General features: G+C 40.0%; 1 protein-coding gene across 48 annotated transcripts in view; it reads right to left on the bottom strand.

The window, feature by feature from the left end:
* Positions 1-3,988: 3,988 nt before the first annotated feature.
* ablim1b (actin binding LIM protein 1b) overlaps positions 3,989-17,834 on the bottom strand; it is a 100,470-nt gene continuing 86,624 nt past the window's right edge. For 9 of the 48 annotated variants that reach the window (XM_017695988.2, XM_017695990.2, XM_017695968.2 and 6 more), the window contains 14 exons: positions 17,214-17,343; positions 16,802-16,894; positions 15,092-15,106; positions 14,394-14,486; positions 13,990-14,037; positions 12,871-13,017; positions 10,693-10,778; positions 10,412-10,535; positions 10,251-10,327; positions 7,356-7,416; positions 7,242-7,249; positions 6,750-6,824; positions 5,790-5,870; positions 3,989-5,651 (listed from right to left, as the gene is read on the bottom strand). In XM_017695988.2, the coding sequence (XP_017551477.1) occupies positions 5,538-5,651; positions 5,790-5,870; positions 6,750-6,824; positions 7,242-7,249; positions 7,356-7,416; positions 10,251-10,327; positions 10,412-10,535; positions 10,693-10,778; positions 12,871-13,017; positions 13,990-14,037; positions 14,394-14,486; positions 15,092-15,106; positions 16,802-16,894; positions 17,214-17,343 (1,152 nt within the window). In that variant the 3' untranslated portion in view covers positions 3,989-5,537. The remainder of the gene's footprint in view (positions 5,652-5,789; positions 5,871-6,749; positions 6,825-7,241; positions 7,250-7,355; positions 7,417-10,250; positions 10,328-10,411; positions 10,536-10,692; positions 10,779-12,870; positions 13,018-13,989; positions 14,038-14,393; positions 14,487-15,091; positions 15,107-16,801; positions 16,895-17,213; positions 17,344-17,834) is intronic. The other 39 variants (XM_037544019.1, XM_017695979.2, XM_037544021.1 and 36 more) reach the window with 26 other exon arrangements.

Here is a 17,834-nt window from a genome sequence, read left to right as displayed (position 1 = left end):
ATTTGAGAGAACTCATATTGAAAAATGAAATGTTAAGCAGGCATAATTCATATCTAAATTCAAGGCATAGGAGTTGCCACTTAACTAATTAGTTAAAATGTGCTATATTAGTTAAATAATCAATTGTATTTATTTATCACACACACTTTCTAAACCACTTATCCTTCTGGTTCACAGGGGGAGCTGGAACCTATCCCAGCTGGAAGACAGGATATACCCCAGTCCATCACAGGGCAGATGGATAGATATATACATTCACACCCACACCTAGGGGCAATTTAGCATGTCCATTTAGCCTGAATGCATGTCTTTTTACTTTCAGAGAACACAGAGGTAACCCACGCAGACAACATGCAAACCCCACACAGAAAGGACCCTGGACACTGAGCCGGGGAATCGAACCCAGGCGCTTCTTGCTGTGAGGTGACAATGCTACCAACTGTGCCTACTACATAATTTGTTTTTACAGTGGAATAAATGCATGTGTTGTAGGTTACCTAATTATTACAATCACACATAACATGTAGAAAGGACAGCATAATTTACTGGCCTAAATGTAATATTTTCCCTAATGCTGTGCACTAAAAAGTGATTTAATTTGTCTTTTTAAATGCATAACATCTATAAAACAATTAGCTTATAAATCAATTTTGCATGTATGTTTTAACATGTACAGTATCTCACCCCTCACATTTCTGCAAATATTTTATCTTTTCCTGGGACAATGCTATAGAAATGAAACTAGGATATAACTTAAAGTAGTCAGTGTACAGCTTATATAGCAATATCGATTTACTGTCCTCTGCAAATAACACACAGCCATTAATGTCTAAATAGTCTAAATAGAACGTGTCCAAATTGTGCTCAAAGTGTCAATGTTTTGTGTGACCACCATTATTATCTAGCACTGCTTTAACCCTCTTAGGCATGGAATTCACCAGAGCTGCACAGGTTGCTACTGGAGTCCTCCACTCCTCCATGATGACATCAAGGAGCTGGTGAATGTTAGACACCTTGCACTCCACCTTCTTTCATATGAGGATGCCCCACAGGTGCTCAATTAGGTTTAGGTCTGGAGACATACCTGGCCAATCCATCACCTTTACCTTCAGCACAGCAGTTGTCATCTTGGAGGTGTGTTTGGGGTTGCATGGCAGTCGGAAAACTGCCATGTGGCTCAGTTTCCGAAGGGAGGGGATCATGCTCTGCTTCAGAATGTCACAGTACATGTTGGAATTCATGATTCCCCTAGTGAATGACAGCATCCTAGTTCCGGCAGCATTCATGCAGCTCCAGACCATGATGCTACCACCACCATGCTTTACTGTAGGCAAGAGAGAGTTGTCTTGGTACTCCTCACCAGGGTGCCACCACACATGCAGGACACCATCTGAGCCAAACAAGTTTATCTTGTTCTCGTCATACCACAGGACATGGTTCCAGTAATCCATGTTCTTGGACTGCTTGTCTTCAGCAAACTGTGTGCGGTGTATGGTCAGAGTATTGACAGGCTGTCCTCCCTCTTCTTCAACCTATGCAGCAATGCTGGAAGCACTCATGCCTCTATTTTTTTAAGCCAACCTCTGGATATGACGCCGAAAATGTGGACTCAACTTCTTTGGTCAATCCTGGCGAGGCCTGTTCCGAGTGGAACCTGTCCTGGAAAACTGTTGTATGACCTTGGCCACCGTGCTATAGCTCAGTTCAAAGGTGTTAGCAATCTTCTTATAGCCTAGGCCATCTTTGTGGAGAGCAACAATTCTATTTCTCACATCCTCAGAGAGTTCTTTGCCATGTTGAATATCCAGCGGTCAGTATGAGCGAATTGTGCCCAAAACACCAAATTGAACAGCCCTGCTCCCCATTCACACCTGGAACCTTGTAACGCTAACAAGTCACATGACACCATGGAGAGACAACGACACAATTGGGCACAATTTGTCCACCGTGAGGTGTACTCACCTGTGTTGCCTGCTATTTAGACATTAATTAATGTGAGAGGTATACTCACTTTTGTGAGATACTGTACCTGGCTTGTAACACCTTTATGTTCAATAGGCTGATGGTTCTCCATAAGGGGGAGCAACTAGCACTCAGTTAGCTTTTGTGCATATCATTAGAATGCAGGAACTTATATAAATAATGGTTATGGAAATAATTATAGTTCTGATATGTGGAACATACATTTTATTAGCTAGCAGCAGGAGTGCCGTGGAAGACTTGAACTTAGCATCAGTGGTACAATGTGAATAAGGCAAAGCAGCAGAGTCCAATGTGAGCCTAGGTTACTGAACTAGAGAAAGGAATAACTGGACTGCCCTCCTGGTTGTCAAAACCATGCCACACCAATGATAGACACACTAATAAACACTCTACCACAGCCAAACTCTGTGTGAAACAGCTTAGGATGAGGAAGAGGTCGAATGCCTGCAGGACCAGGGAGAAGTGTTCTGTTGAGAAGGGTGTGACCACATGCCATATAGAAATCACATTAACACAGAATGTTCGCACACCTTTTACAAATATAGACACATTGGCCATTTTATTGGAAACAGCTAGCATGTAGGTCTACCTTGGTGGAAAGAGTTTAGACAGTGTAGCCCATCTGCTCATGCACAGTTTGTCTTAGTCATCCTCCAGCCCTTCATAAATGGTCAGTTTCTGACCACAGAATTGCTGTGGGTCACATGTCTTTGGTTAGTAGACCACTCTGTACACTCACATGTGTAAAAACCAAAGCAATGACACTGTGCCTGACGCAATCATAAGAGCACCACACACACTAGTATGTCAGTGTCGCTGTAGTACTGAGAATACTTCACTACCCAAATGTTATCTGGTCAGCAGCAATTGACCACTGATCAATGGGGTAGGAAAAATGTGCATGACAACAGGTAGTGACTAGACATCTACCTATTAGACCTACAATGTAGTACTATGGAAAAGTCAGAGACTGCTCTTTATTTATTTAAATTCTTGTCAAAATTATCATTATGTACAATCTATTCTAAAGATTTCTTTAAGGAGATATTTCTGTGGGATTAAATGTAAAATAATCCACATGCATATGAGGGAAGTCAAATGAAAATAAGTGAAAAAACACATATTTTCAAAACGACAGTTAAAAAATGTTAAAAGATACAGAGAAAACGAGACCTGGTAACCACCAAAACTGTCAATTTCACATAAATGGTAAAAGCTTCCTCTTTGAGAGAGAGAAGAAGATCAATCTCCACTCTTTATTCAGTTATTCAAAAATCCACAGCTATATCTGTCCACCCTGCCACTGTGAGAAGACAGTTTACCACTATAGATCTAAAAGGATGTGTGGCTGTCAAGACACTGTTACTCAGAAAAGGAAACAGGACAGAAAAATTGAAAATTTAAGCCAGAAACTGGATAGCTGAGACATATAGTAAGATTTTATGCATGGATGAATCTAAATTTGTACAGAAAAAACAACTTCCAAGACTGAACTTTGGTGAAAAATAGTCTTGCAGATTTCTTAGAAAAAAGGCGTGAACCTAAAAAAATAAAATTATATTCATTTGGTCAATCTTTACAATCGGTGTAAATTCCTGATAAACATATGGCTTCCGCTTGTCCTTATTGGCAGTATTGATTGGAAATTAAATAAATCAAAAGGTGGTCTCTGACTTTTGCACAGTACCATAGATGGACCTCATGAAGTGGCCACTGAGTCGAAGTACACGGTACATGTTTCTAATAAAGTGGGCAGTGTGTGCATATCGCTGTTGTTGGAAGAAAATCTTGCATCTCCAAAATTGCAACTTTACAGGAAAAGGGGAAAAAACTTTTAATGTCATTTTTCCAAGTCATTTTGGGCTGTTTTTGTTTGGTCTAAAGAGGAATATTCAAATTATGTCAAAAACTGAAAAACGGATACAATGTTTTCTCCTGACAGCAGTGATGTACTGTTTAATGCTTCTATGCAACCGTGCCGACAGACCAAAAAAATCAATATTAATATGAATATCTGAAGCAGAGTTTTATTACTCAGTTGAGATTTTACATCATTGTCATCAAATCTTTCCTTCATAAAAGACAGAAAAGGGCGAGGAACACAGCATGGGTATCAAAACCAACTTTTCTTCATTCATTGTACATGTGAAATAGCTTGGATTCTAAGAGTTTCATCATATGTGTTGTGTGATATTATAAAACTATGTTTTTTTTTTTTATTTCCCAGTCCAAAGTCAGTAACCCTGTTAGCATCACAGGACACTCCTGGGAATAAAGATCAGCCTCAGCCCATAACACTACAGCAAGCACACCCAGTGTCTATGGGAACGGCATCGTCCGGCAGCTTTAAACGGAATGGCAGATAGGGCCCTGATATCAAACCTACTTCTGGCACATATGCTATGGCTACAGCTCCATCAATACTCCAGCAACACAGTGGCAGTTTGTAATATTTCAGCTTTATAAAAAGCAGTCAATATCAAAGACTTTTCAAATTTAGCTTTAATCAAAGTGATATGCTGTTAAAAGATATATATTGCAGTTTTGATAGTGGTCAAAAGGAGAGGATTGTCAAATTCGGTGGTACTCTGGAGGGAATTAAGCAGAGAACATCTCTATTCCCCCTCCGTATATACAACACAAGCCTGACCTCTTGTGGTGGACATTCCCCTTCATGTTTTAAGGAGGGAGCAAGCAGTAGGCTTTAACTTCCTAAGCTTTCACCACCACCACCTCACCTGCCTGTCAAATACGATATTAGCTTTTTATAAGTTAAAAAAATAGGAGATGGGACTTAAAGGCTAGAGAAAGAGCATCCAGCTCAGGAGCATTTCGTATATGGCAAGATTATACGAGGCCTCAAGGCTTAAGAGGAGATGGCAGGGAAGTAAGCCACAGCTGACACATCTCAGAGTCTCTACAGGCTCTAATGTGTTCCAGAGCCAAAACCCAGACCTTTCTCTCCCCTGCAGGCAGGACCCGGGTCTGTCATCTTCAGCTCTGCACAGTAGCTCTCACTTCCCCCTGTTAATGCACATCAAGGCCCTTATTAGGACCACACCAGCAGGGGGCTGCTGGAACTCTTGTGCCTCCAACACCTTAATAGCCTTTTTAGAGGAAGAACCCTGCCGATAGACTTCAGCCCCCACCCCTTTTCCACCCCAAAAATTACAGTCCTGTTTTATGAGATGGGAAGGAAGGAGTGGAAGAAGAGAAAACTTTTGCTCTGAAGGCAGTTTTAATGAGAGTACAGAGATTGGCCTCTCTTTACTCCTCTGTCCTCCCCTCAAAGGGTTAAATTCCACTGTATTTCAGTCCTAACCAAAGTTCCACCTAAATGAAAACTCTGCATCCAGGGCAAAAAAGGGGGTAGTTGTTATCTTGAAGCAAAAAGGAGATAAATTATGTCTGTGTGTTAGCAGACTGTTGGAAAGCAAACCAAAAAAAGCAAAAATAAAAGGAATAAAATAATAATAAAGGAAAAGAAAATCAGAAGACTATATCTATAATACATTATTGGAGTGGCTGATAAATTAAAACATGCAGATTCCTGGCTAGAAGAGCTTGGCCTTCTTCTTCATGTCATTGCGCTTCCACAGGGGAAGTCTGTCAAACTCTTGGATCTCCATTCCAAAGATGTCAAAGAAAACTTCAGGTGCCAAATGACGCTGGGGAGAGAAAGAAGTAGACGTTGAGACGAAGTAAGGGAAAACGAAGGACTGGAAGGCTGGGAAGCAGAGTGTCAACTTAGCAGACTCCCACGCCACCACACAGCGTGCGCCTAACAACTTTTAAGAGTTAATTACCTCCAGCCTCGTCCTGTCCACGTCCTTCGGGAGCTTAGCACGCCCTCTGTTGGTGACAGTGAGCATTTCATATGGATACACCTTTACAAAAGGAGGGATTGTGTTGTTATGGAGAATGCTTTGCAAGGCATTTGCCAAACACAATGAATCAATGAAAGCAACCGTGAAAGAAAGAACAGTGTATGCACATTGCATTCTGACAACACGCACCACAAACAGACAAACATCTACACTGCACAGACAGAGACAGATAGAGGGAGGGGTGAAAAATGCTGGCGGTGACACTGTAGGGAACGGGGGAGAGAACAGGGAGGGGGCGCAAACATGTGTGAATGCATTTTGTGTGTTCGATCAAATAGTGGTCTCATATCACTTCCAAAACAAGAGCACAAACCTAGTGAGATAAAGATAATTGAATGAAAATGGCCAAATGAGAAAATAAAACGTGTTATCAAATGCATAACGTCTAAATGAAAAGAGAAGGAATGATCCACCTATGTCATTCTGAATAAAACTCTTGATGAGGAGTACAAATCCTACAGCTAACACAAAGAGTAATGGAGAACACTGAATGATCAAGTTAGGATTGTGGTTACTACAGCAGCACCTTTAAAGAAACCAGGAACATGCAGCTGTTAAGCCTCGTTCAGCCAGATTTAGGAAAACCAGAAGGATCAACGATCTGGAAAAATGTGCATAGCTCAGACATAGTAAAGCATATCATTACATCATTTCATAGCACTAGAAGGAATGCAAGCAGCGCAAATCTTCAGCCTTCTCCCACCGCCTATGGCCTCTGAGGCTGTGCCAAAAATAACCTCACTGACTGCAATGAATAACCTGGGCTTTGAGAGGGGGGATATTTATTGAACACGAGGGAGCACTCACAAAATGGAAAAGAGAGGAGAAACGGAATTCTCACAAAATAAAAAAAATAAAAAAAAGATGTGGGATACTTGCTTTATGTTCCAACATATTAGGCATTGACAATCCCCTGTCCATTCTGCTTATGGGGACCTGGCCATCTTGGATGGGCTACAGAACAGAACACAAACATGTGATGCAAATGCTTAAAAAAAAGAAAGCAAAACTGGATTCACTGGAATCAGAAATCCTGGGAAAGAGTTCACATCTAATGCAAAACACCTGCTTCGTTCTGAGGAGGGAGTGTGATTTAAAGTACTCTACTCATGATTCTGATTAGGCTGAACATAACTATGGCTACATGAAGACTACTCAGGATGAGCTCATTTAAGGATGAAACCCCTCTGTCTATGCTCTCCCCCTTTGCGCAACTCTTTTTTTTTTTTTTTTAAACTCAGACACAAGCGTAGCAGGGTGTGAGTGGCATTCCAGTCACATGTAGCATGGCTCCACATTCTTGTGCATGATGGCTGACATGCATGCGCATTGCAGCTGATCGGGCTAAGGTGTGCCATAAGACTCACGTACCTTGAAATCTGCATAACAGAAGAGAGAGGAAGAAGATTTAGAGCATATTTATACTATATATTCAGAAACAGGAATGCGTATAGCAATAATTTAATGTCTGTAATAGGCAGATACCTCTCTGACCTCCGCAGACATCTCCATAACTGTTATACTGAGAAAATTCTGTGGACTGGGGCTGGAAATAAAAGCCAAAGACATAAATTAATGATACTGGAAACACTGTTCCTTAGAATAACACTTTTTCCTTTATGAACAATGTTGTAAAACTATGTGTTTCATGTTTACACTATCTATAGGGGTGCACTGTGGAATGGTAAGAGTGAACATGATAAGCTCCACTGTGTTTTCAGGGCCCACTGCAGAACAGCAAACTTCCAAAAGATGAACTACTGTAAACCCATCCATCCATGCATCCATTTTCTAAGCCGCTTCTCCGTCAGGGTCGCGGGGGGTGCTGGAGCCTATCCCAGCAGTCTTCGGGCGGAAGGCAGGATACACCCTGGATGGGTCGCCAGTCCATCGCAGGGCAGACAGACAGACACAGACAGTCACTCACACACTCACACCTAGGGGCATTTTAGCACGTCCAATCGACCTGACTGCATGTCTTTGATTGTATTCACCTGTCCCTCATTGTTCCGTGTATTTAAGCCCTGTGTTTGCCCCTTGCGTTTGCCAGTCTTTGTATCATTGTATCTTTGTACCTGGTCTTTGTTTGTGTTGGTTCTTGTCATGTCCTACCCTAAATCTGTACGTGTCGGCTCATTGACCCTGGACTGTTCTGACCACGACCCTGGATTTGCCCATAATAAATCTCGCTTATCTCAGCGTGTGCATCCGCCTCCTCGCCCCCCCTTACACCCAGAGGAAACCCACACAGACACGGGGAGAACATGCAAACTCCTACTGTAAACCTATATGTCCAAAATAAGTAAATAAGTTATCGTCCATCTTCAAGGGTATTAAGTGAGAGTTTGTCCCTGCTTTTGTTCCAGTAACAGGCTCTGCTCTTCTAGGAAGGCTTTACACTAGGCATTGGAACATTGCTGTGAGGATTTGATTGCATTTAGCCACAAGAGCATTAGTGAGGTCAGGTACTGGTGTTGGCTTATTAGCTCTGAATCAGGATCAGCGCCACTCCAACCATCTCCAGGGTAATGGATGGTGCTCGACCACTCAAGAAAACAGTTCCACTGCTCCAGAGCCCAGTGCTGGGAGGCTTTATAGCCCTTTGGCTGATGCCTGGCATTAGACATGGTGACCTTTGGATCACGAGTCTCATTTTATTGGCAATGCTTTTCTATAGGGAGAATCATCGGACAAAAGAATGGATTTGGCTAATATTTCAGACACATAAATGTGATGCTGTATTTATTATGTATTTATTATACTCCACAAGAGCAGAATGTTTAGGAGCTGTTGTGCTACTGTGCTAAACCATCTGCTAAACAGATTAACAATGTGGTAAATAGAAAATGTGTAAAATGACAACACAAAATACAAAGATAGTTTTTTGAAGTTACTGGTAAGAACTTTCTTTTACGGCCCAGATTTTGTGTTCATAGATAACAAACAGGTACATGCAAGACTATGTACTTTATGTCACGCATTAGGAACCTCCTATGGAGGAAACAAACTCCATCCCCCAGATGTTCTGGGAGATCAGATGACTGAACAGTTGCAAGAGAACGCCATTTCCCAGGATACTTGGGATTCTCACATGACTTCAAACTCACACGAACGCTCCTATCAGCGATCTGTCACGATTGGCCCCTCCCAGTCCTGTCCATGTGCTTTTTGTTTATTTTTTCATCCATGTGCATTTATTTTGGTTCAGTCCAGCGCCCTTGTTGTCTAGTCCACCCCTGATTGTTACAACCTGTTTCCCACCTGACCCTCGTTAGCCCTCCCTTATTTAAGCCCTGTGTTTTCCTTAGTCTAGTGCTGGTCTTTGTTTGATCGTGTTTGATGAGTTGGCTGTATTGTATTCTTGTGGTGTTTGGTTCTTGTTTGAAGTTTTGTGTTAATTTTGTCATGTCTGTCCCTCCTGCTCTCCGTATCAGCTGTTTGAACCTGGACCGTTTCGACCATGACCCTGGATTTGCCCATAATAAAAGTCGCTTATCTCAGCGTATGCGTCCGCCTCCTCGCTCCACGTTACACGATCACAGTCTCCTGATTATTGATATGGTTCACCTGTGTTGTTTATCACATGACTCTTAGCACAGAGTACTTAAGCCCGGGCTTTTAGGTAGTTCATTGCGAAGTATTGTTTCTTTGAGACCTACTGAGCATTTTCTGATTGTTTTGTTTGTTCCTGTGTGTTTTGACCTTTGGATCCATTTGCTGACTTTTGACTTCTGCCTTACCCTTTTGTACCTTTGGTAGTGTTTGTTGGATCTGTGCTTCTTTGACCTTGACCTGGACTTCGACTTTGTTTCTGTTTTGCCCTTTTTTGACAACTGTTGATTTATAGACATTAAATCACTCTTGTCTATTATCCACGCTCGTATGCGATTCTGTGAACGTTACACTTTATTTGTGTACAATCCGTTTTACATCATATCACTACCTGCTACCTTTTCTCCACAATGACTAGTTTGCACTAAACATTTCCCAGTTAATACCTAGAACTTGTTGTGCATGTCAGTGTAATTTAGTAAGACTGACTTGGAAGTTATTATGTTACCCAAAATAATTGCCCAAAATAATTTTCCAAGCAATTAGGCACTGAAAAGAAAGCATTACCATGTTATATTTCTCTGTAACGCTAATCAAGATAGATGTAGTTCAAGTTTCTATCATTTGTAAGTACTTGTATCAGCATCCCATATTAGTGCTGTCCTACTTTTCTGTGGTGATGCAAGCTCTGTGAGCAGGACTGACTGCTTGTGTCAGCAATAGATGCAATTTAAAGTACAAATTAAAACTGGCAGATAATATTGGAAATACAGTGTAGCTTAAGACTTTTCATAGACAGCCAAATGGCACCTCAGTCCAGATGCTTACACAGTTGCTTACCCGATGGAGGCCATTCCTTCCATATCCCGGCAGTGAGGAGGTTTTGGATGTTGGACAGCTGGGATCTGAAGGAGAAGCAATAATCATTAAGTTTAACAGTGCAGGAGTTACTAGCAGAAGTTAGAAGCACTAATAAAGTAGTGCAGTACCCGCAGTGCAGTTGGTGTGCTGAGAGTCATAGCGCTGAGTGGTCAGAGTGCGGGCATATCTTTCCCTGTTCATCTCTTTCTCCATCTCCTCCTTCAGAATGAGCTTCCCCAGACCAGACTGGATCTGTAGTAGAGAGAGGTGTCAAAACCATTACAGTCTTCAATTTTTACTGTCCACTGTGAGGATCCAGTGCATTACATACTCACTATAGCATAATCTTGTCTGGTTGTGATCAGGACTCTATTATTTTAATTAATCTATAGTGGTGGTGACTTCTGACCTTGCTGAGATGTTCTTCTTGGAGATGTCTGCGCTTCAGATGCTCCTCCTCGTCTTCATCTCGTGAGCGGCTCCTCACATCTGAGCCTGCCAGGGTCAACAATCCCACATGAATATCAAACAAAACAAACACGATGCATCATCAGTTCACATCGTCATCATCTGCGTCACTTTCACTCGTTGCACCCAAGCCTGTCTTTGTCACACATAGTGACAAAAATAAATGATGGAAAGTAAACATATTGTGATTAAAAACTGAAAAAACATGATTGGTCTGAATTATGAAGTAAAGGCTGATTGGTGGCTGTAGATGATTTATGATAATTCATTATTTACACTATATTTTCTAACTAAGTATACAATATATACTCTAACAGTATATTCCCCTACCCAGCTATCCTGAACCAGCCAATATGGTCTAACCAATATTCCATGTTTTTGTTCCAACCCAGCCTCAAAGACCAGATATCAGTTTTTTAAAAGGGAATTCTGAAGTTGGATATTAAATGGTACATTGTACAGAAACTTATTGACTTGGATTTCTTTACAATGGTGGTGATAGGAACCAGAGTTTATTTACTATCCATACTGATGAACCTACAGTTTTTATATGTAGTGTTTATTTAAAAAGTATATTTTCTTTGGGTATTATGTCATCTTAAAACATGTAACTCTACAGGCTAAATGTGTTAAAACACATTAAGACAATACCTTCTGTTAAAACTACTGTAAATGATGTCTCAGGCTTCCTGTGAGTAAGCATTTAGAGTTGATGCTTCAGACACCTGGTTCCCATCATCACCACTGTAAAAAATCCTGACTCTGTAAGTTTCTCTGGAATGGTGCATTTTACATACAACCACCATGACTAGCTTTGCTCACATTCTAAGGATATAATTATACAGAATTTGTAAGTTGGGTGCTGGATACTGCAAAAAGTCTGATAGATCCTGAAGACTTGTTTGAGAACCACTGCTGCAACTCTAGCATCCTGCGTTCCTCACAGGGGCAGACTTAATGATTCTGAGTCTCTAGACGAAAGATGGGAATGGGCCCTCTGGATACACATTTATAAATTGGTCTAAGATTTCTGAGCAAGCAAAATAACCTTTAAATCTAGTTGATATATGTAATATTTCTCATTTTTAAGCTGCTGTAAGAATATTATGAGATTATTTCTGAACATTTTTTAATTAAATAATTTTTAACATGAACTTATCTCACTATGTTGGTATATTGGTCTCAAAAATAAGCTTGAAACAAGCTAAATTATCTGCCAATATAGTGAGAAAGTAATGAGTAAAGTAAAGTAATGAGTAGCAATTACTTTTTCCATTAGGTAATAAGTACTGTAATCTGGATCTGAGCAATATGACAATATTTTCATTATCATGATAAATAACATGACATGAAATCACAATATGCTTTTGAAATTGTGGAAAACACTTCCCAACTGCATGTTTGTTTAAAAGGAGAACATCATTAGTCATAGTCATGTTTAATTGGATTTAGTGCAACATATTGTGTGAGATGTTAAATAGAAGTAATTGGATTCATAGGTTTTGATAGCATTTTTAAAATATGGCACTACATTGTCTGTTTAAACTTATCAGATGTCAGAAAAAATAAATATTGTGAAATACAGTTTATTGTAAAAAAAAAAAACTTCCCGAAGTATTGTGATATTACATTTTGCCATATTGCCCACTTTTAATGTAATTCCATTTCATTTGAGAAAAGCAATTAATAACCTGTAATGGATTATTATTTTTTTATTTTTAAAGTAGTTACAACACAGACTAGCCCATTATTACCATGGCTGGGGGGAGGAGCTGCACAGAAATAACAGCTTTTTAAATAATGTATCTACATTTGGGAATAGGTTATTTAAAATCACCACGTACAGTTTATAATTTGCATTTTTATGGGACTCTTGGCTCATGAGGTCCCTAGGTGCCTGCCTACCTTTGCCTAGTGCAAAGATCTCCTCTGCTCGCAAGTTACTGTATCTGACTTTGAGGAAAAGCTGAGGGGAAACAATGGACTATAGTGAAAAGATATACAGCATCATTCTATCTATTAATGAGACCACAGGAATAAGAGCTTCCTTTGGCTTTGCTTTCACAGGCTGCGCAGAAGTCTGAAGACCTTTCTGGAGGAGCCAGTGGGAGGAGCCTACCTAGGGCAGCAAGGGAAGGAGGGCAGGGCCAGTAGTCAGTCTCAATCTTTGGTGTTTCATCCAACCGGGGAGCATGAGCGGCAGGGAACTTGGAAGATTTGATGATGTCATCGGCAGACTTGCTTTGCGCTGCCAGGGCAGCTGAATCTGGATTTGTATTTTAGGGGAACTGGACTATCAGTCATTGGCTCATAATAGCTTGAGACAGATACAGTGCTGGCCAATGCAATGAAAGCAAGATATTTCAGGGTGTCTGATTACATTTAAAAGTATAGGACACAATTTACTATTACAATTACAGGTTTAGTATGTTGTTAAAAAAATGTTTTGAAGATTGTGACATGCTTCGATACATTAATGGCCATCACTGTAGTTCATACAGAAGTGTAAAAAGCAGTATGCTATATTTGCTACATTCAAATTTTCTGAGATATTTAATAAAAGAATGCAAGTGCAAGCTCTCAAACTTTATAAGTGATTCTAGCGAGCCTCTGCAGGCCCATGCAATTATAAGGCAAAGGTAAGTGTTTTATAGGGCACAGCCAGAAACGAGTAAAAGAGGGTCTTTTAGTTTTGGGTATGAGCGAGTTGGCAGTGAAGAAAGAACAGAGAATAGCAGAAATAACTCTCTGAGTCTAATTTGATTGGAGTTGATCACTTCAATTTGTACTTACATGAGTAAACAGGATATGTAGTCACATATGCCACAACCAAAAGTTAATGGTGGGATGGTGTCAATGCACATGACCGAACATGGACATATAAATATTATGGTCAGATAATGCACACACACTCATACACAGTCACTCTGACATGTCACAACATCATCAATCTGCTCTTTTTTTGTTAATTAATATCATAAGTATTTTGGAAAGCACAAAATCAGGGTATGGATGTTGTAGTTATCATTTATCTATCAAACTTAATTTATCATTTAAATGTTAACTGTTTATTTCACTCATACCATGATTGTGCTTCACTTAATTATAACCAGATATGCATATTTAGAACCAAATGCATCAAAAGCCAAAGTAGAATTTGAATTATTAAAGTAAATGTAGTTCAGCTTCTATATGTTAGAGATGTCAATAGGTTAATCAAGAATGTCAATAGCCATACCATGCTGTTTGTAGATTGGTGGTTTTCTGTACATGTTCATGCCTTGGTCTGGAATTAAAAGTAAAGACAAGATCTTAGATCAGTACAACCTCAAATAAAACAATGAAGTAGAGTAATGAAGTAGAAATGAATATTAAGGTCACAAGAAAACGTGGATGATCAGAATTGAAATGAACATGATAAGATATGGTACTACACACATAAATAATACTTCACTTTGCAGCGAGGGGCCCAAGAATGTGTGTGTTGGAGGGAGTAAAATAAATTGAAATAAGAGCAGATGAGGGGAAATGAAGAAAAAAAAACATAAGGGAGTGGGCCAGAAGAATGGGATAGATAGATAGACAGACAGACAGATTCTGAGTTGAGGTGATAGGTGGACTTGTGGTCACTCCTCCTCCTACCTGGGATGTGGAAATGTTTAGGGGTCAGAGAGAGGGTCGGGGTGGCCGGCCGGGAGGAAAGGGGGGAACTGCGGCCACTCGATGGCTCAGTGCCTCCAAACAAGAAGAGGAGAAAGAGTGGGAGGAAGAAAACAAGGAAGAAAGAAAGAGGGGAAGAAAGAAAGAGATGTTGGAATAAGTTCTTACTAATTGAAAGAGATGGACAAACAGAGGAGAGTGAATGTGATGAAACAGGGTGTCCACTCCGCATGAGAGACATGTGGAAGAGAGGGAGAGCGGAAGAGTAGAGGAGGGAGGTATGATGGCATCCTGTAATGGCATCAGTACAGACAGCCAGCATGCAGATTCTTCACAGCCACACTCCTCTCAGCATTCAACATTTGCAAAGCATATCTGGAATACTAAAAATGCTCCTGTACTCAAGGACGATGTGAAGACATAACATTCACAAGATTAGTACTTCATTTAGAAGAAATTTACTGTTGCATTAGAAATGGTCAACCAGAAAAGAAGTTGTGCAACATGCAGCACTGAATGTTAGAGGGAGACCACACCATGTGTTAAACATCAAACAAGCACACTGCTGAATAAGACCAGTGATGAGACAGGGAAAAGACAAGAGGCTGTGGCCTCACAGCTGCCATACACAAAAGAAAGCTCCACACAAACAGAGTACCAGCCATAAAGCCAAGACATACCTATGCAGAAAGAATCTGTAGGAAGGACAGAGGCACATGTGTATTATACAAAGTACATGTGGTTAGTCAGCAGTGCTCAGTTTGCATGTAGCTGTGGAACAATGGCTGACTGAATGCAGCCTTCAGCTTAACAGTATCAGAGGGTACACGTGCCATTCCCATGTTACAAGTTCAGAACTTGTACTCCCTAAAACAGACCAGCCATGAAAGAAGCACAAACCAGCTAGCTTAGAGGGCTATCACTGTAGCACAGGGGTGTAATTCAATTGCAGTGATTTTAAAATCAATTACAATGGATTACAATCATTTTGCCAAAAATAAATCTCTGGCCTATTTTCAAACACACTTGGTGTACTGTGGTTTTGCTTTCATTGTTTATATTCCACTACTGTGTAAATAGCTCCTTCAGTCATATTGATTATGTGTTCAATATCGAATTCAATTGTGTTTGAAACTGTCTGCAATTGATTCTAATCAATTATCAATTACAAGCGATTGAAATAAATCATAACAATTTAAACCTCAACCTTACAAAATAGTTTTGTGCAGCCAATAAAAACAGAAAGCGGTGATTTGTAAATTCACTTTGACCTGTGTTTACATTAAAACAGTACAAAGACAAGATATTTAATGTTTCATCTTATTAGCTTATTATTGTTTTTTGTAAGATATGCTCATTTTAAATTTGTTGCCTGCAACATATTGCAAAAAAATTGGGACTGGGCAATTTAGGACTAAGAATACAAACGTGATGCAATTATCAATTATGCTTGTGTAAGAGAAGTATTCAGGAAAGGCCTATTCCTTATGAGCAAGGATGAGTTGCCAAAAACTATGAATCAAGGAATAATCAAACAGTTAAAAAAGTTTCAGAATGGGCTAATTCAATGATTTTAGGTATTCCACCCTCTATGGTGTATAATGTCATCAAAAGATTCAAGCAATCTTGAGCACAGTGAAAACTTGTACAGTCAGCCTTTTTGACTGTGAAAAGAAAAAAAAAAAAAAAATAATAATATATATATATATATATATATATATATATATATATATATATATATATATATATATGTATACACACACACACACACACACACATACATATCGCTGTTATCTCCAAAATGGTAACTTTGCAGGAGAAGGAAAAAACCAACTGTACTTCTAATGCAAGTCAGTGGAACCAGAGTTTTTTTCCAAGTAATTCTGGGCCATTTCTTTTGTTCCTTTGGTCATAAAATTTCCATGCAATGTAAAGAGTAACAGGCATTTTCAAATTATGTCAAAAATTGAAAAATGGTAAAAATGGAGATACAAGGTTTTCTTCCGACAGCAACGATATACATATATATTTATATATCAATTTAATACAGGTCAAACACAATTAGTAATCACTGCTTCATGTTTTTATTAGCATTGTATTATTATTCCTCATCTTTTGGTTTGTGTACATTTTAAGCAATTCTGAATCACACCAATATAATTCAAGCAAATCAAAACAGGGTCATAGCAATGAGATTCACCGAATTGTCTCCAAAAGAATGGTAATCTAATCAAATCATTGCGAGGTCAGAGATTTACACCCCTTTGAAGCACTTTCCCAGAAACAAGCTCTATCTCTCAGTCTTCTGTGACAGTATAGAGGAAGGTCTGGGTGTTTCGGGAAGGACACTGGAATGTACTTCAAGGGTTGGGTAGCAGCAGGGGTCTTACCTTTGTTATGGGGGAGGAAGTGATGTCGGAAAGGGGAAGTGGGGCGGTTGTCGCTGTTGCCAGAACGCAAAGAGGAGCAGAGCTTCAGCATACCTGCCAGCCGCTCAGAGGAAGAGGAGAAGGAGGAGGAGGAAGAAGAGTGGAAACAGGAGAAGAGACAGGATAAAAAGAGACAAGGGGAAAGACACATGAACAAAAGGCAGAGGGAAGAGGGAAGCTGAGGGAAAGCGAGAAAGGGCGAAGCTCTGGAAGGAGATGGATAATTTGTAGTGCTTCTACAGCTCAAAGATAGCTCATGTGTACAGAGACAGAGAGAGAGATACACACGCCAACCAAACTGCTGCTCCTGAATGTTTCCTCACCGTCCTGGTGAAAGGAAGTGTATAAATTAGGTTAGGGGTGTCACGCTCACCTGGTCTGTGAAAGTGCTGGGGTGATTTGGACAGTGAAGGCATGTAGTTGTGGCGACTGTACACGGGTGAGCCAATGGAGCCCTGGCTGGTAGATCTCTGCATAATGCGCTCTCTCATGTCATAGCAGCCCTAGTACAGAGACACGGTGAGAGTTTACACAACGTGGCATGTTCAGTAGATGTAACTGTGAGAAATCCGACAATCTAGAGCTAAAAATCTGCTTGCAGCTGTGACATATTTCTGAGTGAAACTAAATAACAAGGAAGGTCTCTGAACATTATCGCTCAATAATAGGTCGGGGTGGTGGGAGAAACATGATTCTACAGGTTAGTATTACTTTTCCCCTGATGCATAGTGTTGTGGATTTGGTCAAAAGTCATTACGTTTTATGGGAAAACATATTGGACTGTGCTTAATAAGACCAGGAACATGAACTAAGGTAAAGGTTAAAAGGTTCCATTCTATGGAGCCCCTGAAGGGATGTGGTGTATCATTACAGTATAAGTAAAGATCTGGTGCATACCATTTACTATCCTATCTGGTGTTCACCACATCTAATGTGTTATTGTCTGGTTTGATTTTAAAAATTTCTATTGGCCCATTCATTTTAAAATGTAAAA

This window comes from Pygocentrus nattereri, chromosome 13 (assembly GCF_015220715.1).
Source record: "Pygocentrus nattereri isolate fPygNat1 chromosome 13, fPygNat1.pri, whole genome shotgun sequence".
NCBI classification, from domain to species: Eukaryota; Metazoa; Chordata; class Actinopteri; order Characiformes; family Serrasalmidae; genus Pygocentrus; species Pygocentrus nattereri.
Note: the sequence above shows the minus strand (reverse complement) of the source record. Positions and strands in the feature narration are given on the sequence as shown.